This window comes from Salvelinus namaycush, chromosome 37, assembly GCF_016432855.1.
Source record: "Salvelinus namaycush isolate Seneca chromosome 37, SaNama_1.0, whole genome shotgun sequence".
NCBI classification, from domain to species: domain Eukaryota; kingdom Metazoa; phylum Chordata; class Actinopteri; order Salmoniformes; family Salmonidae; genus Salvelinus; species Salvelinus namaycush.
In genome coordinates this window covers 10,289,066-10,313,374 of record NC_052343.1, presented here as the reverse complement: position 1 = coordinate 10,313,374, position 24,309 = coordinate 10,289,066, and the positions used below count along the sequence as shown (strand labels likewise).

Genomic DNA, 24,309 nt, shown 5'->3' with positions numbered 1-24,309 from the left:
ATACGGCCATTCACTTCTCAAAACGGGTGTAATCATTAGGTCAAACAGAGATTTTCTATTGGACAAATTCAGGTAGGTCCCTCCCCGTTTCGTTCCGTTTACGAAACGTTTCGCAACAGAATCATCGTAATGAATACACCCCAGGTATGACCAATGACGTCAGTAAGGTAGCGCACACTCACAGCTACTTTCCGGTGTAGGCTACAGCAGTGCGCTCGAGTTCCTGGTTGACATTGTAAGACACTTTTTTTTTTAAATTATTGTATTTATTTTTTACTATGTGGTCATTGGTAAAGTCATGAATGGTTTTACAACGTTTAGATGGGACCCGGTTAACTTCACGGAGGTTGCCACCGGGATTCAAGTTTGCGTTCAAGACTTCCCAACTGTATCGGGTTCAGAGCGCGAAACCAGATTTTACTTCTAGAGACAGATAAGCCATACTCATTCAAACGCTTTATGCATGCAGATGGTCTAAAAGTGGAGATACAGAAAACAAATCTGCGATTTTGGTAAACTCTAAAGGACGAAATTATTTTGGTAAAGTCATACTGCTTGATTCAAACTGTGAACATGTAGCCTAGAACTTTCGTGGTTACGGACTCCGCGTTGTCGGAATGAAACTTATTTGCACACCTATGTTGCTTAAAATAGGACTGCATAGACAGGTCATTGGTCTTGGTTATACGTTGTGTACCACGGGCAACAGAAATAAACGTAGCTTACACCAGCAACTGTCATCTTTCGATATTGTATAGGGATAAACAACAGCAGCCTACAGTTCATAATGATGGGTACAAGCGAGCAGTGAGACGAATGGCGGAGAGATCGTGGACGTTTGTGTTACTTGTTAATTTGCCAAGACAGTTTGCGAAATGTACTGTCAGCGTGGCTCAAGGTCGACGTGTAGGCGGCTGTGGGTTGCTACTGTAAACATACAGCTGTGTGCGAAAAGAGCCAACGATTCGATCAAAACATCCACACTACAATATTAAAGCGCACTGACAGGCAAAGCAAAACTCGAAGCTTTTCAGAGGAAAACTAGTGAGAGCAGATAACTTTTATAAGTGGGCCAAAAGTGAAGCCAACTTTTGAAAACCCAGTTCTGACTGGGTAAAACTACTTTGAATGTCAATACCAGCAAGTGCATTTATACAGAATGTAATTCTAAGATTAGATATCCAACCATTCTCTACACCATGATCAAAAAGTTTAGAATACATTTAGTTGAGGCTGCAGCCAAGAATCTTTTCTACTTTATTCCAACAGAATATTGAAGATCATTCTGTGGACGTCAGGGGATTTTCTAGCCCTTCTGTCTGCTATGTCCTCCAGAGGCAAAGGTGAGGGGTGTCTGGTGTGTGGGGGTGACCTGCACGGTAACCAACGGCGATGGCTCTTTGGGGGTCAAAACAAGAAAGATGGTCAGCCTCAGACCCCATCAGACTCCCCTGGTAGAGGAAGTCTCTCCAGGTCTTCTCAAGGCAGCCCCTGGGGTGAGGTGTGTGTGTGTGCACTTCTGCAAGTGTATGCGCGTGTGTGTGAGTTCTAATCTTTTCTTTTCCCACTTTGCAGGTAGCACCATGTCCCTTGGCTCCACAACGTCTCTCTCGTCCCTGTCCTCACCCGCTAAAGCAATGGACCTTCTCTCTGTGCTGACACACATACTAGGCCAGTCCGTACCACGGGGCAGTGGGCGGGGGGAGTTCTTGTGTGGCAAATGTGTTTCAGTTCTAGAGCGGGTTTTCAAGTTTGACTCTGTCATTTCCAGAGTGAGGGTCTTATCCTCTGAGAGGCTTCAGAAGTTGACCCAGGAGAGGGACAAGGTCAGGCAGTGGGTACGCAGCGCTTACCGCCAGCGACACCCTCAGGATTTCAGGATGAGGAGCAGCACTAGTGAGGAGGATGGTGAGGGAATGGGAGACAGAGAGGGTTACAATGAAATGTTGAAGGAGAACATGGCCCTGTCAGAGTATGAGTGCTGGTCTGAGAAATGGGACGCATGTCCATACTTCAGGAGAACGGGGAAAAGATGCACAAAGGGGAAAAATTGTGAGGGATGTGATTCTCTGAGGGTGTCCGATTCTGCCTATGAGTCAGTTTGTGGGGTTCCCCGCCGCCTACCCTTCCAACCCTTTCCCCCCTTGGCCCTATCGAGGAACAAGTCGCAGAGCATGCCTCTTCATTGGTCAAGAGTGCCGTCGCTAAGCTCTAGCCCAGCGTCATTGGCTGGATCCACTCTCTCCTTACGAGCCTCCTCTCGCACTGAGTCCATCCAATCACTGGATTCGCTGGATTGCCGTGATCCATTTGATTTTCCAGGTGATTTGTCACTCCTGGTCCTCAGAGAGTTGAGAGGTATTGAAGGAAAGCCTGTCAATTCACCTTCGGGGAGTAAGATTCCCATTTTGGGAAAGAGGGAAGGGCGATATTCAGGAGAGGTAGGTGAGACATCACCCCCTGAGGTAACAAGGGTGCTGGATTTTGGAGAGCGGGAGAATGGAGGAAAGGAAGTGGATGGAGAAACCAATGATGTTTTGACTGAATTGAGGGATGAGTTTATTCCACTACACAGAGAGGTGAGATATCTCTTATATTCTATCAAAATCCAGCATGCCAAATAACGACAGGAAGTTATTATGAGTTGGGCAAGGATTATTTCCTGATGACAACACTTTGGGTTCCCATAGCCTATAAATGAGCCCTTCCCTGGTCAGGAAAATATCTGCCCTAAATGAGGATTTTACGACAGGTTGCCTTGCCTGTGGTCTGTGGATCACTCCGTCTATCACGGAGTGTAAATATTTACTTAGTTGTCAGTAATATGTCATCTAGGGTCTATAATGTCTGTAGCCAGTACAAAGGTCCAACACAGAATATTTTCTTACTTATAAATACAGGAATAGGACTTCAACAGAATTAAAAGTGACAACTTATGTCTTTCACAAAATGCCGTTTTCTTATTTCATTTCAGAGCAATACAGGTCGAGTGCACCTTGCAGTCAGACAGTTGAGAGGACAGCTTGATCAAGCCATGGCACGTATCAAGACCCTCGAAACTGAGCTTAAACACGGGACCAAAACCAAACCAGATACCAATGTCAGTGGACCAGAGGATTGGATTAAGGTAAGCACTGAGTAGTTAGATTTTTCACTCTACTTGTTTCCCTCTTGTTTAGACATTTTCAGCTGGATTCCCAGACACAGTCATGGAAAATGCATTCTCAATGGAGATTCTCCAGGACTAGGCAGTCTCTGGGGAACCGGTCCATAGTATTTATAGTAACTCAATTGAGAAAGAAAACAGTTTAAATTGGTGAGTGGAATGGAAGTGTCATGATAATTTGGTTGCGCACACACAACTAAGGTTGACACTCCCTGTCATGATAACTGACTGCTGACATTTTATACACGATAAACAGGTATAGGCCTAGTCAGCCGGTGCACAGCAATATAATGGCCTGAACATAGTGTCCCTAACATGCTTCCTCTGCATGTGTGTGTGCGCACTCAAGTACGTCTTCAGAATCACTTGGATAGCAATGTCTTTAAGCCCTGCTTGTATTGACTAAGCACAAATAAAGCATTATGCAAGGAATGATGGGTGTGTTACAGTTTGTTTGGTCTCTGGACGAGGGAGTGTCCCCTTTCCTTAATGCAGGTGTGTTCATATAACCACACATCTCCCTGGAATCTTCCCCAACTAGAGGAGTTTGCCCTGCAGCTCAGGTTGGCTTTTCATAAAGAGATCATTAACATGCTACTCAGCTGCTGAGTGGCGTCTGTTAGCCTTATCCCCTTACAGTAGACTCAAGTTATTCAACCCGGCACCTACCTATGGTTCTAGCATGTCTGGGCCTCACCCCCAGCTGTTAAGGTATCTTACCTAAGCTGATTCTCATTTCATGAGATTCACGTCTGAGATTTAGGTCTGGCTTGAGTTCCAGTTTTTGGGATATTTTAAGAAACCCTATTAGCAAGTTCAGTCTGGGAATGGGAGCTGTAAATCCACGAAGAGCTTTGACGATTAAGAGCACCACAGTCAGCTCTACACAAGGAATTATTTTAATTTGCCTGGAATCTGGCATTAGCTCCACCCAATCTGAGAAAAGTTCAAATAAATCAATCATTGGGATTAAGTATTTGTGTGCTCTGTGTGAGGTCTTACAGTATATCAAGCTTTTGTGGTGGGGAACTTGCACATTTGGCACTTGCAGGGCAGATTATAGGCTTATACTGTGTGTTCTAAATTTATTACAAGAATACAAACTGATTGCCTGCATTCTTTGAAAGAATCAGCTGTAACATAGTGGCATATATCACCCACAAGACACTGGCTTCAAAATGGAGAGGTCTGCTGCTCCAGCCTGGTCCCAGATCTGTTTGTGCTGTCTTGGCAACGCCTGAGGTCATTGTCATCAGTTTGAAAGACAACACAAACTGATCTAGGACCAGGCTAGTCTGCTCTAATATCGCTGCAACAATGCCAGCCCCCTGTTGACTTGACATCCTTCATCTAAGTGCTGTGTATGGCGTGATTATGGCTTTTTCAGTTGCCGCAGAAGGACGGGGGAAACTTGCTTCTGCAGAGTTTGGGGCATTCCCTGCACAGCAGAGACCGAGTTATCCAGGTGAGTGATTCATAGTGATTCTATGAGGGGAGACAATGCAGTCATGCTGAAAACACAGGGATCCACTTCACTCAGAAATTAGACACTGGCTGAGCTAGTGGAATGTTGCCATCACAATATGGACACCCCAAGCTCTTAAACTCCCAGATCTAACTTAAGATATAGTGGTATTAGCAGATAGAAATCAATTTTCATCACTGAAGTTTGTATGGGTGAGTAAACTTCCTTAGCTTAACATAGCCAAATAGATAAATCAAATCGGTTTAATAGAGTACCAGTCAAAAGTTTGGACACACCTACTCATTCCAGGGTTTTTCTTTATTTGTACTATTTTCTACATTGTAGAATAATAGTGAAGACATCACAACTATGAAATAACACATATGGAATCATGTAGTAACCACAAAAGTGTCAACAAATTAAAATATATTGTGTATTTTAGATTATTCAAAGTAGCCACCCTTTTCCTTGACAGGTTTGCACACTCTTGGCATTCTCTCAACCAGCTTCATGAGGTAGTCACCTGGAATGCATTTCAATTAACAGGCGAGCCTTGTTAAAAGTTAATTTGTGGGATTTCTTTCCTTCTTATTGCGCTTGAGCCAATCAGTTGTGTTGTGACAAGGTATGGGTGGTATCTCGAAGATAGCCCTATTTGGTAAAAGACCAAGTCCATATTATGGCAAGAACTGCTCAAAAAGCAAAGAGAAATGACAGTCCATCATTACTTTAAGATATGAAGATCAGTCAATACGGAAAATTTCAAGAACTTAAAACGTTTCTTCAAGTGCAGTCGCAAAATCCATCAAGCGCTATGATGAAACTGGCTCTTATGAGGGCCGCCACAGGAAAGGAAGACCCAGAGTTACCTCTGCTGCAGAGGATAAGTTCATTATAGTTATCAGCCTCAGAAATCGGCAATTAACTGCACCTCAGATTGCAGCCCAAATAAATGCTTCACAGAGTTCAAGTAACAGACACCTCTCAACATCAACTGTTCAGAGGAAACTGCGTGAATCAGGCCTTCATGGTCGAATTGCTGCAAAGAAACTACCACTAAAGGACACCAATAATAAGAAAAAACTTGCTTGGGCCAAGAAACAAGAGCAATGGATATTTGACCTGTGGAAATCTGTCCTTTGGTCTGATGAGTCCAAATTTGAGATTTTTAGTACTAACCGCCATGTCTTTGTGAGACGCGGAGTAGGTGAACGGGTGATCTCCGCATGTGTTGTTCCCACCGTGAAGCATGGAGGTGGTGTGATTGTGTGGGGGTGCTTTGCTGGTGACACTGTCTGTGATATATTTTGAATTCAAGGCACACTTAACCAGCATGGCTACCACAGCATTCTGCAGCAATACGCCATCCTCTCTTGTTTGCGCTTGGTGGGACTATCATTTGTTTTTCAAGAGGACAATGACCCAACACACCTCCAGGCTGTGTAAGGGCTATTTGACCAAGAAGGAGCATGATCGAGTGCTGCATCAGATGACCTGGCCTCCACAATCACCTAACCTCAACCCAATTCAGATGGTTAGGGGTGAGTTGGACTGCAGAGTGAAGGAAAAGCAGCCAACAAGTGCTCAGCATATGTACGGAACGCCTTCAAGACTTTTGGAAAATAATTGTAGTTGACTACCTCATGAAGCTGGTTGAGAGAATGCCAAGAGTGTCCAACGCTGTCATCAAGGCAAAAGGTGGCTACTTTGAAGAACCTCAAATATAAAATATATTTTAATTTGTTTAACAGTTGGTTATTTCATAGTTTTGATGTCTTCACTATTATTCTACAATGTAGAAAATGGTAAAAATAGAGAAAAACCCTTGTAAGTAGGTGTGTCCAAACTTTTGACTGGTACTGACATATATTTGAATGTTTTTATTGTCATATTTATTTGGGTGTGTACACAGTTTAGCTAATGTTATAGCAGGTGCAGTGAAATGCTTATATTACTAGCTCCTAACAATGCAGTAAAATGTCAAACGGGTACACAAATAATCCATTTTTTTTTTAAACAAAGAAAATCAAAAAATTTCGGAAACAATTCCAATTATCAACCCAAATAGCACTGTAACAGCAATCCAACCGTGAGTGGTTGGGGAAAACCCTGTTTTCTTAACGATCACTGTCTCAATATTTATCATTGTCTCAATTTATCATTGAGACATTTGTTTAAATGCAGTTTTTGTATTCTGGTGTAATTGATATCATTTAATGTCATTTTTTTCATATATCACATCATGTCCTTTTCTGAAGCCATCTCTGGGACAAGCCGTGTGTTATTCCATGATTAGACAGTCATTTCCTGTCTCCCTGTCTGTCTCAGGAGTGCATGTGTCTGATCAGGAAGATGTGTGTTGAGGTGGGGACAGGGACAGACGTGGCTGACAGACTGACACAAGCACTCACTGACAATCTGAAACAAACTCTCTCCGACAATAAGGTGAGGGCTCAGATTGATCCCATTTGATTATGATTTGAATAAGCTATTGGTTTAGAATAAACATTTTTTTTTTTACTCAAAATTAACTTGTGTAGACTGTCAAAGTATGGACAATAATATGCGTGAATATTTCCTTTTTTAATATGACATTACTTAAGTGATAATGCCAGAGAAGCCGGTGTTTGGAGGATATATTGGTATGGGTGTTGTTGGGCCCGAGACAACGTCTCTGGCAAACCGTGCCAATATATCCTCCAAACACTAGCTTCTCTGGCATTATCACTTTTAATACAACGGGTTAACAACATATTCAAATAATGATTGACATATTTTCATTAAACGTTATTTTGATTAATTTCATCCTTCCAAAAGATATAGTCCCAACACACATCTAGGGTTGCTAGAGCCAGTCGTTCACTCTACTTGTTCTGTATCTATGGACGCGACCCAGTCATTTGTTCTAAATGTTCTTATCCCTTGCTTGCTAGCTAGCCAACTACAGCTAACTTACAGTCAAGTGCAGCCAGAATAACAGCAAAATAGCTGCATTTGTTTAAGCTGTTTTCTAGTGACATTTATTTGGATACATCCATAACAATGAGCTAATTAGGTGCGATTTCCCTTGGCATAGAAAATGTGCACACTTGTCAGGACACTGTTGTTCAGGGGAGCTAGCCAACTACACAGCTACCGTAACAAAATCACTTCAAACTGAAGCTGGAAAGACTGCAAATTAGCTGCGTTTCGTTTTAACTTTTTTCAATTGACATTTTTTGTGTATATCCATAAAAATGACTCCAGCTGATTTCATGATTTCGACTGGCAGAGAAATGGTGCCTGCCTGTCTATCTCGTCCGAAATCCCGACACGTTCATTACTATGGGACAGCAGGAGATTGTTTCAATATTGAAATACGATGTTGCAAATGTCGCGAGACGGACTGCAAGGTTTATACAAATCTCCACTGTTGAAAACAAATTGATAGTCTAAAATAAATCTGAGATATTATCTAGATGCTTTTTATAGTGGAAATCAAGTTTATAAGTTGCCTGACTGGGCTGATGAGACAGTGGATTGCACAGTCAGATGGAACAGAGTAAATAGGCATTTTAACATCATATATTTAGCCAGTGGCAATTTGTGGAATAGACACTGGCTGGACCAATCAGCATTCAGGATTAGACCCACCCGTTGTATAATATGGGATATAGAGCATTTCTGTACAAGGTTATTTTGCTGATGTCTTATGTTCTACCTCATCTTTAGCTAGCCCTGGAGGCTCTGCGCTCTGAGATGAGTGAGAAGGAGAAGAGGATGGAGAGCGAGCTGGAGGCACTGAAGAAGGCTGGGAGAGACCGGGAGAAAGACCTCTCCACACTCAACACTGTACTCCAATGTAACCAGGACATCATCAATGTGAGTCTGAAGTTGAACACACACACACACACACACACACACGTGTGATTGCTGTGCTACCAGTGTATGGCAGTTGCTGTAGAACAAGTACACACACACACTTTCTTTCACTTAGTTGTATTCACTCACTTTCATTAACAAAGGTAACATTGTGCTGGATGCACTATAGTCACTCAGTCAAAGGTGTTACTAGTAATTTCTCACATAAGGGCTTTGTGTTTTTCTTCTAACCCCCAGGAACTGAGAGTGGAGCTGGTTGAGAAGGAGCGAGGGCATCGGGAGGTGCAGAAGGAGAGGGAAGTGTGGAGACAGCGGGACCAGGCCCTCAAAGCAGTCCTACAGGAGAAAGAGTCACTTCTCCTCTGCCTGAAGCAGGCGCTAGAGAGCTCTCAGAAAGACATGCAGGTGAGGGGGTCACCTCAACATACAGTATCTCTATAGGTTGAATTAAATTAGGTCTGACGAGAAGGATATCCTGCTTTCACTGGAACAGGCCCAGATCCACGCCTTTTGCGTGAAGAGAAGACGCCGGAAAAGGAGACGCAGATCGGGGATCCTTCTGAGAATCCTGTGAACTCCCAATGCCTTCCATTCTTCTTGCTAATGTACAATCATTGGAAAATAAAATTGATGACCTACTATTAAGATTATCCTACCAACGGGACATTAAAAACTGTAACATCTAATGTTTCACTGAGACATGGCTGAACGAAGATATGGACAACATAGAGCTAGCAGGATTTTCCATGCAACGACCTCTGGTAAGATGAGGGGTGGGGGGGGGGGGGGCGGTGTCTTTTTTTGTCAATAACAGCTGGTGCGTGATGTCTAATATTAAAGAAGTCTCGAGGTATTTCTCGCCTGAGGTTGAGTACCATATGATAAGCTGCAGACCATATTATCTATGAAGAGAGTTCTCATCTGTATTATTCGTAGCCGTCTATTTACCACAAAACGAAGCTGGCACGAAGACTGCTCTCAACCAACTCTATAAGGCCATAAACAAAGAAGAAAATGCTCACCCAGAAGCGGCGCTCCTAGTGGCTGGGGACTTTAATTCAGGAAAATTTATATCAGTTTTACCAAATTTTAAACCAGCGTGTCATGTGCAACCAGGGTGGAAAAAAATCCTAGACCACCTTTACTCCACACACAGAGATACATACAAAGCTCTCCCCCGCCCTACATTTGGCAAATCTGACCATAATTCTATCCTCCTGATTCCTGCTTACAAGCAAAAACTAAAGCAGGAAGTACCAGTCACTTAATACGGAAGTGGTCAGATGACGCGGATGCTACACTACAGGACTGTTTTGCTAGCACAGACTGGAATATGTTCCAGGATTCGTCCAATGGCATTGAGGAATACACCACCTCAGTCATCAGCTTCATCAATAAGTGCATCGATGACGTTGTCCCCACAGTGACTGTACATACATATCCCAACCAGAAGCCATGGATTACAGTCAACATCTGCATTGAGCTAAAGGCTAGAGCTGCCGCTTTCAAGGAGCGGGAGACTAATCCGGACACTTATAAGAAATCCCGCTATGCCCTCAGACGAACCATCAAACAAGCAAAGCGTCAATACAGGATTAAGATTGAATCCTATTACACCGGCTCTGACGCTCGTCGGATGTGGCAGGGCTCGAAAACTATTACGGACTAGAAAGGGAAACCCAGACCCGAGCCGCCCAGTGAAGCGAGCCAACCAGACGAGCTAAATGCCTTTTATGCTCACTTTTAGGCAAGCAACACTGAAGCATGCACTAGAGCACCAGCTGTTCTGGATAACTGTGTGATAACGCTCTCGGTAGCCGATGTGAACAAAACCTTTTAAACAGGTTAACAACATTCACGAAGCTATGGGCCAGACAGATTACCAGGACGTGTACTCAAAGCATGCACAGACCAACTGTCAAGTGTCTACACTGATATTTTCAACCTGTCCCTGACCGCGTCTGTAATACCTACATGTTTCAAGCAGACCACCATAGTCCCTGTGCCCAAGGAAGCTTAGATAACCTGCCTAAATGATTACTGCCCGTGGCACTCACATCTGTAGCCATGAAGTGCTTTGAAAGGCTGGTCATGGCTCACATCAACAGCATCCTCCCGGACACTCTAGACCCACTCCAATTCGCATACCACCCCCACAGATCCACAGATGACGCAATCTCAATCGCACTCCACACTGCCCTTTCTCACCTGGACAAAAGGAACACCTATGTGAGAATGCTGTTCATTGAATACAGCTCAGCATTCAACATCATAGTGCCCATGAAGCTCATCAATAAGCTAAGGACTCTGGGACTAAACACCTCCCTCTGCAACTGGATCCTGGACTTCCTGACAGACTGTCCCCAGGTGGTAAGAGTAGGCAACAACACGTCTGCCACACTGATCCTTAACACTGGGGCCCTTCAGGGGTGTGTACTTAGTCCCCTCCTGTATTCCCTGTTCACCCATGACTGCGTGGCCGAACACAACTCCAACACCATCATTAAGTTTTCTGACGACACAACAGTGGTAGGCCCGATCACCGACAACGATGAGACGGCCTATAGGGAGGAGGTCAGAGAACTGGCAGTGTGGTGCCAGGACAACAACCTCTCCGTCAATGTGAGCAAGACAAATGAGCTGATCGTGGACTACAGGAAAAGGCGGGCCGAACAGGTCTCCATTAACATTGACGGGGCTGTAGTGGAGCAGGTCGAGAGTTTCAAGTTCCTTGGTCTCCACATCACCAATGATCTATCATGGTCCAAACACTCCAAGACAGTCGTGAAGAGGGCACGACAAAACCTATTCCCCTTCAGGAGACTGAAAAGATTTGGCAAGGGTCCCCAGATCCTCAAAAGGTTCTACAGCTGCACCATCGAGCATCCTGACCGGTTGCATCACCGCCTGGTATGGCAACTGCTCGGCATCTGACCGTAAGACACTACAGAGGGTAGTGCGAACAGCCCAGTACATCACTGAGGCCAAGCTTCCTGCCATCCAGGACCTATATAATAGGCGGTGTCAGAGGAAAACCCATAAAATTGTCAGAGACTCCAGTCACCCAAGTTATAGACTGTTTTCTCTGCTACCGTACTGCAAGCAGTACCGGAGCGCCAAGTCTAGGACCAGAAGGCTCCTCAACAGCTTCTACCCCAAGCCATTAGACTGCTGAACAATTCATAAAAATCGCCACAGGACAATTTACATTGACCCCCCCTTTTGTACAATGCTGCTACTTGCTGTTTGTTTGTTACCCATGCATAGTCACTTCGCCCCCACCTACATATACAGATTACCTCAACTAGCCTGCACACTGACTCAGTACCGGTGCCCCCTGTATATAGCCTTGTTATTATTATTGTGTTACTTTTTTTATTTTAGTCTACTTGGTCAAATTTTCTTGTTCTTGAAATGCACTCTTGGTTAAGGGCTTGTAAGTAAGCATTTCACAGTAAGGTCCACACTTTTTGAGATGAGGACTCCTACTCTGAGATGCTTTGTGAATACAGACCCAGATGTCTTGAAATATAGTGTTTTGAGTAATTTGAATATCTATTCACATTGACCATTCCTGATCTAAATATAATTGATTCGAGGTATATCTCTTTTTAGTGTGGCCACAAATGTTTGTGTCGGGTTCAGTAACCAGTGCTGTAAGCACTGACCTCTTATTCAAGTTAAAGGTGCTACATGTCGATTGTCTCTACGATGTGGAAGCTAGGCGAATTGCAACAACACTTAGGCTGAATATAAACAACCCACTCCCACGCATACCAGTTCCCTGCAATACGGTGGAGAGGTTAGTGCTATCCGACATCAAAGGATCCCGGATAGCATGGACCATGGTGGAGACTATTTTACTTTCCGTTTCGTCCACCATCTTCAAACAGTCGTAGATATTTCACTGCGATGTAGATGGTACAATGATACTAATAACTATTCAGTGCATGTTTTCTCACATAAACTGAAATAGTTCGAAGAGTGTAGAATTTTAGCAACCAGGAAATGACAGAGCGATTTCTACGTTTGGCTGCCTTGTGTTTGAGGAGGAGATGGCCACGCCTATTAGTCCAACAGGACTGACACGCAGAATAAATACCATGATGCACAGAGACGCACTTAACGGAGTTCGCCCCACTGGTTTGCACTATATAGATTGTTTTATCTGTGATCGAATCAACATATCAACCCATTTTCAATGCAACAAACCAAAACAAATCTAACTTTGCAAGATTGAGTCTCTGATTTTGCCCAACGGAGTAGAATTATATTGGTGGGTGTCACCCATCAGCGGTCTTGAGCTTTTCAGATCAGACCACAGAGCGCATATGCACATTTGTTGATATTCTTAATTAAAACTTCTTTAAGTCTCATGAGATGTAGGCCTGAACAGCAAATATAGGCTATGTCATAGAAATCAAAAGCTATTTCCATGTGAAAATGTTATGGGATTCGCACTGTTTTGTTGCCTACATTATGCTCAAATAGCCACAATAGCCTATTGGCTACTGTCTAAAACTGTAAGGGGATGGACAGCCTCAGTGTTCACTGTAAACGTGCACCAGAAGTTACACAAAATTCTCACAAGGTTCAAGTTTCCTCTCACAAGACCAAACATTTGCTCAGTGCCCCAAAAAAATTGCGGGAACATTGCTACAACAATAAAACATTGTTTTAATGTACAGTTACTTTGCATTAGCCCCAGGGCTCTAGACACAATTTTTACAGTCAACTGAGATGGTAGCCTAATATTTAAAAAGGTAAGCTATTTATCTAACATATTCAGGGAATGCATGATTGATATTTTGATGTGTAACCTGTCAAAATAGGATCCAGAATTATTCGATTTATGTTTTGGCTCTTTGTGCATACACAGTACCAGTCAAAAGTTTGGACACACTTACTCATTCCATTTTTTTTTTACTGTTTTCTACATTGAAGAATAGTAGTGAAGACATCAAAACTATGAAATAACACACATGGATTCACGTGGTAACCAAAAAAGTGTTGAACAAATCAAAATATATTTTAGATTCTTCAAAGTAGCGTTGACTGCTTTGCACACTCTTGGCATTCTCTCAACCAGCTTCACCTGGAATGCTTTTCCAACAGTCTTGAAGGAGTTTCCTTCACTCTGTGGTCCAACTCATCCCAAGCCATCTCAATTGGGTTGAGGTTGGATAATTATGGAGGCCAGGTCATCTGATGCAGCACCCCATCACTCTCCTTCTTGGTCAAATAGCCCTTACACAGCCTGGAGGTGTGTGATCATTGTCCTGTTGAAAAACAAATGATAGTCCCACTAAGCGCAAAACAGATGTGATGGCGTATTTCTGCAGAATGCTGTGGTAGCCATGCTGGTTAAGTGTGCCTTGAATTCTAAATATATCACAGACAGTGTCACCAGCAAAGCACCCCCACACAATCACACCACCTCCATGCTTCACGGTGGGAACCACACATGCGGAGATCATCCGTTCACCTACTCCGCATCTCACAAAGACATAGTACTAAAAATCTCAAATTTGGACTCCAGACCAAAGGACAGATTTCCACCAGTCTAATGTCCATTGCTCGTGTTTCTTGGACCAAGCAAGTCTCCTCTTCTTATTATTGGTGTCCTTTAGTAGTGGTTTCTTTGCAGCAATTCGACCATGAAGGCCTGATTCACGCAGTCTCCTCTGAACAGTTGATGTTGATGTCTGCTACTTAAACTCTGAAACATTTATTTGGCTGCAATTTCTGTGGCTGATAACTCTAATGAATTTGTCCTCTGCAGCAGAGGTAACTCTGGGTCTTCCTTTCCTGTGGTGGTCCTCACAAGAGCCAGTTTCATCATAGCGCTTGATGGTTTTTGCGACTGCACTTGAAGAAACTTTCAATGTTCTTGAAATGTTCCACATTGACTGACCTTCATATCTTAAAGTAATGATGGACTGTCGTTTCTCTTTGCTTTTTGAGCAGTTCTTGCCATAATATGGACTTGCTCTTTTACCAAATAGGGCTGTCTTCTGTATACCACCCCTACCTTGTCACAACACAACTGATTGGCTCAAACGCATTAAGAAGGAAAGAAATTCCACAAATTAACTTTTAACAAGGAACACCTGTTAATTGAAATGCATTCCAGGTGACTACCTCATGGAGCTGGTTGAGAGAATGCCAAGAGTGTGCAAGCCTGTCATCAAGGCAAAGGGTGGCTACTTTGAAGAATCTAAAATATGAAATATATTTTGATTTGTTTTACACTATTTTGGTTACTTAATGGTTTCATATTGTTATTTCATAGTTTTGATGTCTTCACTATTCAACAATGTAGAAAATTGTAAAAATAAAGAAACCCTTGAATGAGTAGGTGTGTCAACTTTTGGCTGGTACTGTGTGTGTGTGTATATATATAGAGAGAGAGATTTTCTTTTGCCAACATATTGGCCTGTAGGCTATATTATTCACTGAGGAAGTGGGAACTAAAAACGTTTGGCTAGATAGCAACAATATCAGAGTTAGCAATGTGGGCTAATTGATGGGCCTCGGCTACTTTATGTATACTGAATAAAAAATATAAATGCAACAATTTCAAAGATTTTAATAAATTAAAAGGCCCTAAACTATTGATTTCACATGATTGGGAATACAGATATGCCTCTGTTGGTCACAGATACCTTAAAAAAAAGAAGGTAGGGGCGTGGATCAGAAACCAGTCAGTATCTGGTATGATCACCATTTACCTCATGCAGCGCAACACATCTCCTTCGCATAGAGTTGATCAGGCTGTTGATTGTGGGCTGTGGAATGTTGTCCCACTCCTCTTCAATGGCTGTGCGAAGTTGCTGGATATTGTCGGGAACTGGAACACGCTGTTGTACATGTCGATCCAGAGCATCCCAAACATGCTCAATGGGTGACATGTCTGGTGAGTACACAGGCCATTGAAGAACTGGCACATGTGCAGCTTCCAGGGATTGTGTACAGATCCTTGCAACCTGAGCCCGGGCAGTATCATGCTGAAACATGAAGTGATGGTGGCGGCTGAATGGCACGACAATGGGCCTCAGGATCTCATCAAGGTATCTCTGTGCATTCAATTTGCCATCGATAAAATGCAATTGTGTTCATTGTCCGTAGCTTATGCCTGCCCATACCATAAACCTACCACCACCATGGGGCACTATGTACACAGCGTTGACATCTGCAAACAGCTCGCCAACACGTTGCCAAACAGGTGGTGTGCGGTTGTGAGGCCAGTTGGACGTACTGCCAAATTCCCTAAAACGATGTTGGAGGCGGCTTATGGTAGAGAAATGAACATTCAATTATCTGGCAACAGTTCTGGTGCAGTCAGCATGCCAAATGCACACTCCCTGAACTTGAGACCTCTGTGGCATTATTTTGTGACAACTGCACATTTCAGTGTGGGCTTTTATTGTCTGTGTAATGATAATGCTTTTTATTAGGCTTCTTGATATGCTACACCTGTCAGAAATTCTCACTAACAGGGATATAAACAAATTTGTGCACAACATTTGAGGTAAATAAGCTTTTTGTGCATATGGGATCTTATTTCAGCTTATGAAACATGGGACCAACACTTTACATATTGCGTTTATATTTTTGTTCATTGTACAACGATCTAAGTTTTATCAATTTGACATCAGATTCTGACGTTTCTCCACGTTTCTCCAAATTTCAAAGTTGCTCCAAATGTGAAATGTCTGTATTGTTCCATTTCTCCTTGCACAATGTGGGGAGAGTGAGTGAGAGTGGCTCACTCACATAGCAGCCGACCGTGAAACAGGGACAGGCAGATACTTTTAGGGCAGGAATCAACATAATGCATAGGCTATTACTGTTAACCAAATAATAGTTTTAGAACAATCTACAGGAATGCTGTATAGCAAAATCATAGAATATTACCGACGTACACAAAATGCTTTGGTAGGAGTAAGGCAATGTCTGTCGTCCTAGCTCTAGTCTTTTCCCCCCATCTTCATTACAGAAACTGATCTGGCTTTTGTTGTCAAATACAAAGTCTGCATGTTAGATTGCGATTTTGTATTGGGCCAAAATATATATTTTTCACCCACTATTACTGCAGCTATTTTATGGACGTTTTCTGAAATTACAATGCCTGAATTCTACATGTAGCTCTTTAGAGTTCACTCGCTTCAGGTAGACTTTCCTCATTATTTGTTATCTTTTCCCTCAGGCACTGTCGGACTCTGTGATTAGCCAAGGGGTGTCAGGAGGCGGGGCAGAGGGGGCTCTGGCCTCTCAGCTGAAGGAGAAGGAGAGCCTGGTGATAGCCTGGCTTCAGGACAGAGAGGAGCACAGCGCCACCATGTGCCGGGAGGTCTCCAAACTCACCACCGCCCTGCAGGACTATCAGGGCATAGTGCAGGTGAGTGCAAACGAGGATGGTAGTGGATGATTTCACCAATCCCTGTCTTTCATATCAGTGAAGAGGAAGCCATTTAAGACTAGTAAGATGCTCCCTCTATATACTGCGATGTGGTGTGGCTTCCATGGTCTTTTACACAATTCAGGTCATCTTCAGTGAGGTACCTAAAATACCAAGCTTATAATATAGTTTGGTCATTTGAACCTATACACTGCGATGTGGTGTGTCTTCCATGGTCTTTTACACAATTCAGGTCATCTTCAGTGAGGTACCTAAAATACCAAGCCTATAATATAGTTTGGTCATTTGAACCTATACCTTTCCCCTCTTCCCATCTTTCCCCCTTCCTTCTCAAGGAGCAACAGCAGAATCATAGTCAGACGGTGTCTTCGCTGTCAAAGCAACTCAACGAGACAGCCAACGACCTGAGGGAGAGAGGGAAGGAGAACAAGGAGACACAGCGAGCCTGGCGGAGCGAAAAGGAGGACAAAGAGAGGGAGGAGAGGAAATTGAGGGAGAGCCTGGAGAAGAGAGACAAACTCATTGAGGTATGTCCGTACATGAGCGAGATATGTCCATACATGACCTTAGAAAAGCACTAAAGAGTGGACCAAAATTAACACGGAATATTTTGATTTGTAAACCTGTTTTATTTAGCAAGTTCTCCTGGATTCCGAGGAACGGGATCATCTACTCAAAGAACTTCAACAGAACCTGCTGAACAAATTTGAACCCATGATTGCTGTCAAACACACATTATGAAAAAGATAAACAAGATAGTGAGAGAGCAAAAAACGTGGAACCATGAAGGTACAATGCACATTTTATATAGATGAGTTGCATGAACCAGCACTTTCTTGCACCACAGGTAGTTTACTACTAACTACAATTATATGTAGGCCTATTGAAAAGGTTGTGTTTTGCACATTTGCAGTAGTTGATCTTCCCTTGGCAGGCAAGCCTCGGTTTTTGTGTTAAAACAATTTATGTCCTTTACAAAACTCCTGACTGGATATTTGTCAATAATGATAATGTTATTGCTCCATTTTGGCATCATTCTTATTTGTATATTCATATTGACTGATTTAATTGATGAAGTATGCTTGTAGTTAATGTCTGACATGGACCAAAGTATATGTTGAATTTGCTTAAATGGTACTCTGTCAATGAAATATATCAATTCAGACGGATCAATCGAATCCTTTCATTGACTGAGAGTACCATTTATGCAGATTCAAAATACACTTTGGTCCATGTCAGACATTGATTAACTACTAGCATGGGACATGGGGAAATGTGTCATGAGATTTGTTAATGTGTCCTTCAGGGCATAGTGTAGTGCAACCTAATTGATAAGTGCTATCAGAAGGGGGATTATTATTGTGTTGAATTTGGACCGTTTGAAGTTATAGTTTCCCAAAAGCTTTATTTATTGGTGTCATACTGTAAGTTCTGTGATTTTTTTTTTTTTTTTCTTCTTCTGAATGTTCCTTTTTGGTTATTTTATTTATACTGCCATTTTCTTTACACATTAGCTACATCATACTGCTTGGTATTTTGATTGTCATGAGGGGGTTAACATTTTTGAACCCAAAATATTTGTTTAGACTTTTTGGGGGGTTTACTTTTACTACAGAATGGTTTGATACATTTATTTTTGGAAAAGGATTCTAATTTTATGTCTGTCTTGTTTTTATGTTCTGTCTTTTAATGTTCTGTTTCCTTTTTTTCATGTTGTATTAGACCTACTGCCTGTCTTTTGGGGATTTGCTGCCATGTTTTCATTTTAAGTCTTTGGGAGATTGAGAAATAAACCTCTCTATATGATCGAAATTATTGAATGTAGTCTCTTTTCATTGCATTTATTTTGCTGCCTATGTCATGGATGATCAAAGTGACGTTCATGACCCGCGGGTGTCTCATATGCTCTGTACTTCACACTCGGAATATGATCCCCAGTAAACGGTCATGGCTAGAAGGGATCCAGCGTTTGTCAGAATGTTCTTATTGTAGCCGGTTTAGGAGAGCTTACGCAGTAGGTTAGAATTAACGTGGCAGTTGAGAATTAGGATAAGGTCAGGAAAAGGGTTAGGGTTAGTTTAAAAAATAAAATAAAAATTTGACGTAAATTTGACAAAAGCTGGATCCCATTTAGACATGACCTCACCCCACAACTGACTGACCTATTGTCCAATCACAAGCAGGACCATGGTTTCTGGTTACTTGGAAACTGTTGCTTTGGAGATGATATTTCAACTCTAGTTTATTTGGCCCTCGGGGGGTTGAGGGGAACTTTTCGTAATTAGTAGCCTAATCAAAAGAGACTTGGTAGTTAAAAATATATATATTTTTAAGAGGCTTGAGTAAATAGAAAATGCCTGTTCAGTCAGTTCCCCTCGCCTCTGTGACGATAGGACCGCAGTCTTGGCGAGATGATACGATGCACTCTATACGGCGAGCGGAACACTTGGTGCGGCAAACCCACGCAGGACGGCCGGGGTCTATCAGCCGTGCGCGGAGCTGTAGCGCCACCGCGTTTACCCCGAGGCGCACAGACACAATTGAAGTGGTTGGAGGTGGTGATACTAATGATGCTTTGTGCAAGAATAAACTCATTCCCCAAAACACAGGGACAATGGTGAGAGTTTAATATTTAAAGTTATGATGAATTCAATTAATAGTGAATGAATGTGCACTATTTTAAATCATGTTGGCTATATAAGCTTTAGCCTAAAATGTATGTTGGTGGTAATTGCTGTTTTGCGAAATAATGCAATCACAGTTTATGAAATTAAGTTATATATTGTTGTATATGTAGACTTCAATGTCATTATCTTATGTCATGTTTAGTTCCCATATGCTACCACCACCACATTTGTGGGCCCGTTTCCCCCTCCCTGCTTCCGAGAGCAGTGTGCAGAGGCCAGTGTCGGAGTAGCAAGGGAGTACATGCGCAGTGTGAGGGAAGTGGAGGGCGAGATACGTAGACAAGCTGGCCGGGTGGCACATGAATGCGTTAAACTGGAGCGGGAGAGAGGCCTCCTGGAGAGGATGCTGAGGAGCCTGAGGTGTGAAATGCTGATCAACAAGAAGAGTGTGGACGGAAGGACCATAAGACCAGCTACTACTGAGACTGTGAGTTCAGTGTGTGCAGTGCATGTATCACAACTTAATTTATTTGTGTTAATTTCATATTTCCACCTGACCCCAAGTTATTCTGCCCAGTATTGCTTTGCTGGACTACATTAGGCCTATATGGATTCTAATCTACTGTATGGCTATGAGAGAAAAAACACTTCAGATGATTGTTCTGTTTCCAGGGCAGAGACGGAGCAGACCATTTGCTGGAGTGTGAAAAGAGAGAACTCACTGAGCTGAAACAGGAGCTGGGGAGCACTCTGAGGAGCACACTAGCACAACTACAGGTGATGACATCTAACTGCTAGAGGCCGGGTTACTGTAAAAACACTATGACAAATGCTAATGTACACAGGGCTTTATAAAATAAATGTGATTGCTCGCATTCTCTCTTTTTATGGTTTTCAGTGGATACAGGTGACTAGGGTTATGATTATGCCTATTCAAGAAAGTTGTCGAGATATCCCTTGATTTGCTATTGATATACCTGTAAAAAAGCCCTTATTTCTCTCTCTCTCTCCTTGCCATGTATAGACCCTGGGTCAGTGCAGTAGGCAGCTGTTGGACTGTGCCAGTGAGAGAGCGCGTGTTCTAGAGCTTCTACCACACACTGGCTCTGGCTCTCTCTCCGCAGGGGGACATGGAACTCCCTCCCAAGGCCTCATAAAACTGCCAGAGCCAATCGCCCCCTTCACTCCAGGTGCTATGTCAATAACATACTGTACTAATGTAACACAGTTTATGGCACTGTATTGACGTCACCTTGTCCCATATAGTGCCTATTGTGGTTACACTTTGTTTTATTGTCAGTGATTCACCTAGTTTTTGTCTTAGACTCAACATGGTGACAGTGTAATAACATAATAGTTACATAATAGCCACTCATTTATTTATTTGGGATTTATTTAAACCAGCAGCTGTAGGCTTACCATTTGCTAGTTAGTCCCACAAATTGCCCATTTCTACTATACACTCTTCGTGGATACTAGGCAAATATCAGCTGAAACAGGTCTGAAAAATAAAGAATTACCCATATCTTTCCCTTCTCAGAATGTAAGCAGGTTCTGGAGTCTTCCACTCTGGCTGTGAACCAATCACAGCTGCTACGAGAAAACATCAGGCAGATGATTGGCAATGCCATCGCCAGGCAAAAAGCTGCCCACCGTACTGTCAATGAAGCTCTGGTGAAGAAAATAGCTGAGACAGTCACTCTAAAGGTACAGCATGGGACATACAATAGTATTTAACATTTAAAAGTCAAAATAGTAAAACTCATTCTCTCGCACAGCAAAATCTTACAACTATGTCTGCAGCCACCAGGCAGGCCATTTTCCGCAAACAGAGGCAGCTGAACTGCATTCGTCACAGCCATGACAGAGCACTGGTCAGTATGTGAGTGGAACTGTCTGTAAGCTTTGTCATGGATAAGCATGTGCATTGGAGATAGTGTCTGTATCTGTGCTGATTTGGTAAAGAAAGAGCCACTAACGTTGGTGTAATGGTTGGTTGGTTGTAATAATGTTGATAGTGGGTGACTTCACTACTCCACCCCTATCTTCCTATGTTGTCATGTGTTTTCCAGGGCCCTGAGTACAGTGGGGATATATTTTCCAGAGAGAAACTGAACAGGCCTATAGTAAAGGTTTACCACAGACACCCTGGGACCCAGTTACCTGAGGCTGCTCATCTCATACAGGTAACTAACGACCTTCCTCTAAAAATGAACATGAGTGACACTCTCTTATTATGTACTTGGCCATTTACTGTAGTAGACTCACATTTCTGTGCAAGTCTTCCATTGACATCAATCCATGATTTATGCAATTGTCGAGTTAAGTGCTTGCTCTCATGTTCTGAGTCTTGTGTTTTTCTCTCAGTGTAGTTCTGTGTTGAGACGCTGCCTGCTGTCCTCTGAAGAGGAGCTCTCCAGGCTGCAGGGCACATGTCTGCAGCTGGTGGCCAACCTGCACGGCAAGAGGGCCGCAGAGCAGGTGGACTCTGCTGTGGTCAGGCTGCGGCGGCAGCTGGTCGATAGACGAGCAATGCCCACTTTCCTCCAACAGGGGTTGTACTAAACTCATTATGTAGTGCATGACTCAATTCCTCTTTCCTCAATGTTTCCTCTCTCTTTGGCTCCTTCTCAAAATGCATTGGAGGAGAAGATCAGAGGGAAGAAAGATCTAAGGTTCATCTTCCCTCTGATCTTCTCCTCCAATGCATTTTGAGAAGTAGATGAGGAGAGGAATCAAGGAAAGAGAAGAGCCCGAATCTATAGTTGTATACAAACGGCATGTGTGTTTTCGCCTGGATATGAAGTGAAAGATGGACCAATGTGCTGAAAAGGGACCATTTAAACAAGATATTAGGAAGGTGTGTTTTTTAACCAAGTCATGTGTGGCATCTCAACCCTCGATGAACCACATTTCTGCATTACACCATTAATGTGTACTTGAAATAAACAAACAGTATTTCTCTGCAAACTCAGCCCCATTGCTTATTGTTTGGGAGTCCCTTAGAGCAGAAATGTGCATGGGTTTTATTGGCATGTACTTGATCTCCTTGTCATACTGGCATTTCTTACAGCTTGGCATCTATATTGCGAATTGAATATGTTCAGCATCGACTGCATTAGAATCACAATCAGTTTACTGTACTGTTTATGTTCAACGTCACCTGTGAATATATGTATACTGTTAAAGTCCAGTCTTCATCGCCCCCTCCTCTTCAGTCCGAGTCATAAGACGGCAAGTCACTTGACAGTCCTGCCTCTAAACTTCATGTTTTTCATTAAGAAATATGGGATGATTCAATAAGCCTCTTCTTTAGTGAGTGGTAACGGAATACTTGTATGAAGGTCCTCTATACACGTCAAAGCAGTACTGTAGATTTCAGCAATATATTTCTGTATCTTCCTTGCAATACACACTATTTAACTGAATACTCAGATAGTTTGTTTCTACTTTAGTATTTATGCAGATTCCAGTGTACACTTGACAATCAGCCATGGCGGAGGAGTGACTTCAGTCTTATCACTGGGCGGATAATGTCCTAATTGAATCAGATGTGTTGGGGTGGGGAGATAATTAAGGTAGCCTCTCGTTTTCCTAGATACTATCTTCAGATCTGAGCAGACGATGCATGAAGAGAGAGAAGACTAAAAGTACTGGCATAATACCATAGGTTTGTACAGACGCATCCCCAGAAAGGACTACATCAACACATTTTCTGGATAAGAGAAGGTTGCAACAAGTTATTGTTCTTTAGATGATCTAGAATAACTAGATAACGAGAAGACAGAAAGGTCTTGAGGAGCTGGGAAAGCAGTCAAATCAAAGGGAATACAGGATATTGTCTTTGTTTGGAGAGAGACAAAAAAACAAGTGATGTCGCAGCTTCTATGCCATCTGCTTTTACTGTGTCTGGTACCATCTGTGGGTAAGTGGAAGAGAAAGGAGTTAGAAATGGAATACTTATATTGCAATGTATCATGTACTGTGTTTGTGTGTGCATGCATGTGTGTTTATGGGAGAAGCTAATTGGTGTTTAGCTTTGTATATTGACTTGTGCATTATTACATTAACAACATTGTTTAAGCTCCTCCCACCCATTTCCATCATAAGACTGTAGCTCCTTCCTTAGGTAATATTGTCAGTGAAGATTATCAATCAAAAATCTCTACTATCCTTCAGTCCCTGCGCCAAACTTTCGTTTTACTTAGTGTAATCAATATCTTTCTCTTTCAGTTCCTCTGTTTTGCTTCACCTGTGTCTTCCCTGCCATCTCCCCACTGGACTGTATCAAGTTCCCTCAGAAGTGTCCTCCAGGTCAGCTATGTCTGTCCAGCAAAGCTGTGGGGGAGCGCGGTGAGAGCTCCTTTAGTTACATACATTGTGTTTGTGTGCCCGCATGTTTGTGATTGAGTGTGTACAAATAACACCATTAATGTAACGCTAACTCGGCCATAAACACCTTTAATCTACAGGAGAGTTCAGTGTGACGCTCTATGAGAAGAGCTGTGTCCTCCGCCCTGTGTGGCCTGACTGGTGAGAAGTACGCCATGGGCCTCAACTTCACCTTTACCAATGAATGCTGTTCCACCCACCTGTGTAATGGGGCCGCAGCCCCCTCTGCCTTCGACTGGACTGGCTCTGCTCTAACTCTCCTCTCATTCACTCTCTCACTGTGATTTACCCATCTTTAAATATAATGCTACTGCCGCTAAATTCATAAGGAAACCATGACCACATTCAGTTGGCCAGCGTCGTCGAAACGTTTCAG

General features: G+C 42.8%; 2 protein-coding genes and 1 pseudogene across 6 annotated transcripts; all 3 read left to right on the top strand.

Moving 5' to 3' along the window:
* The first annotated feature begins 140 nt into the window (after positions 1-140).
* On the top strand, positions 141-18,729 carry LOC120031293. 5 transcript variants are annotated; one of them, XM_038976979.1, is made up of 12 exons: positions 141-235; positions 1,270-1,496; positions 1,576-2,579; positions 2,975-3,127; positions 4,554-4,631; positions 6,960-7,076; positions 8,343-8,492; positions 8,730-8,897; positions 16,702-16,893; positions 17,250-17,441; positions 17,551-17,703; positions 18,637-18,729. In XM_038976979.1, the coding sequence occupies exons 2-11, from the start codon at positions 1,325-1,327 to the stop codon at positions 17,653-17,655; spliced, it is 2,331 nt and encodes a 776-aa protein (XP_038832907.1). In that variant the 5' UTR covers positions 141-235; positions 1,270-1,324; the 3' UTR covers positions 17,656-17,703; positions 18,637-18,729. The 5 variants fall into 5 exon arrangements, with proteins under 5 accessions (XP_038832907.1, XP_038832906.1, XP_038832908.1 ...); XM_038976978.1 differs by having other exon boundaries at positions 17,551-18,729; XM_038976980.1 differs by lacking the exon at positions 6,960-7,076 and having other exon boundaries at positions 17,551-18,729.
* On the top strand, positions 17,698-22,200 carry ccdc105 (coiled-coil domain containing 105). The gene is made up of 8 exons (XM_038977410.1): positions 17,698-17,703; positions 19,744-20,028; positions 20,214-20,318; positions 20,566-20,731; positions 21,082-21,248; positions 21,320-21,415; positions 21,614-21,727; positions 21,909-22,200. The coding sequence occupies exons 1-8, from the start codon at positions 17,698-17,700 to the stop codon at positions 22,104-22,106; spliced, it is 1,137 nt and encodes a 378-aa protein (XP_038833338.1). The 3' UTR covers positions 22,107-22,200.
* Positions 22,201-23,414: 1,214 nt separating this feature from the next.
* On the top strand, positions 23,415-24,271 carry LOC120031061 (annotated as a pseudogene).
* The last annotated feature ends 38 nt before the right edge of the window (positions 24,272-24,309 follow it).

Excerpts from the sequence above, each read along its gene's own strand:
- LOC120031293 (XM_038976979.1), top strand. The coding sequence starts at position 1,325 with ATGTCCTCCAGAGGCAAAGGTGAGGGGTGTCTGGTGTGTGGGGGTGAC. Across the intron at positions 3,128-4,553 it reads GACCAGAGGATTGGATTAAG|TTGCCGCAGAAGGACGGGGG; the intron begins GTAAGCACTGAG and ends TGGCTTTTTCAG. Across the intron at positions 8,898-16,701 it reads GCTCTCAGAAAGACATGCAG|GCACTGTCGGACTCTGTGAT; the intron begins GTGAGGGGGTCA and ends CTTTTCCCTCAG.
- ccdc105 (XM_038977410.1), top strand. Across the intron at positions 20,029-20,213 it reads GACCAGCTACTACTGAGACT|GGCAGAGACGGAGCAGACCA; the intron begins GTGAGTTCAGTG and ends TTCTGTTTCCAG. Across the intron at positions 20,732-21,081 it reads AATCGCCCCCTTCACTCCAG|AATGTAAGCAGGTTCTGGAG; the intron begins GTGCTATGTCAA and ends TTCCCTTCTCAG.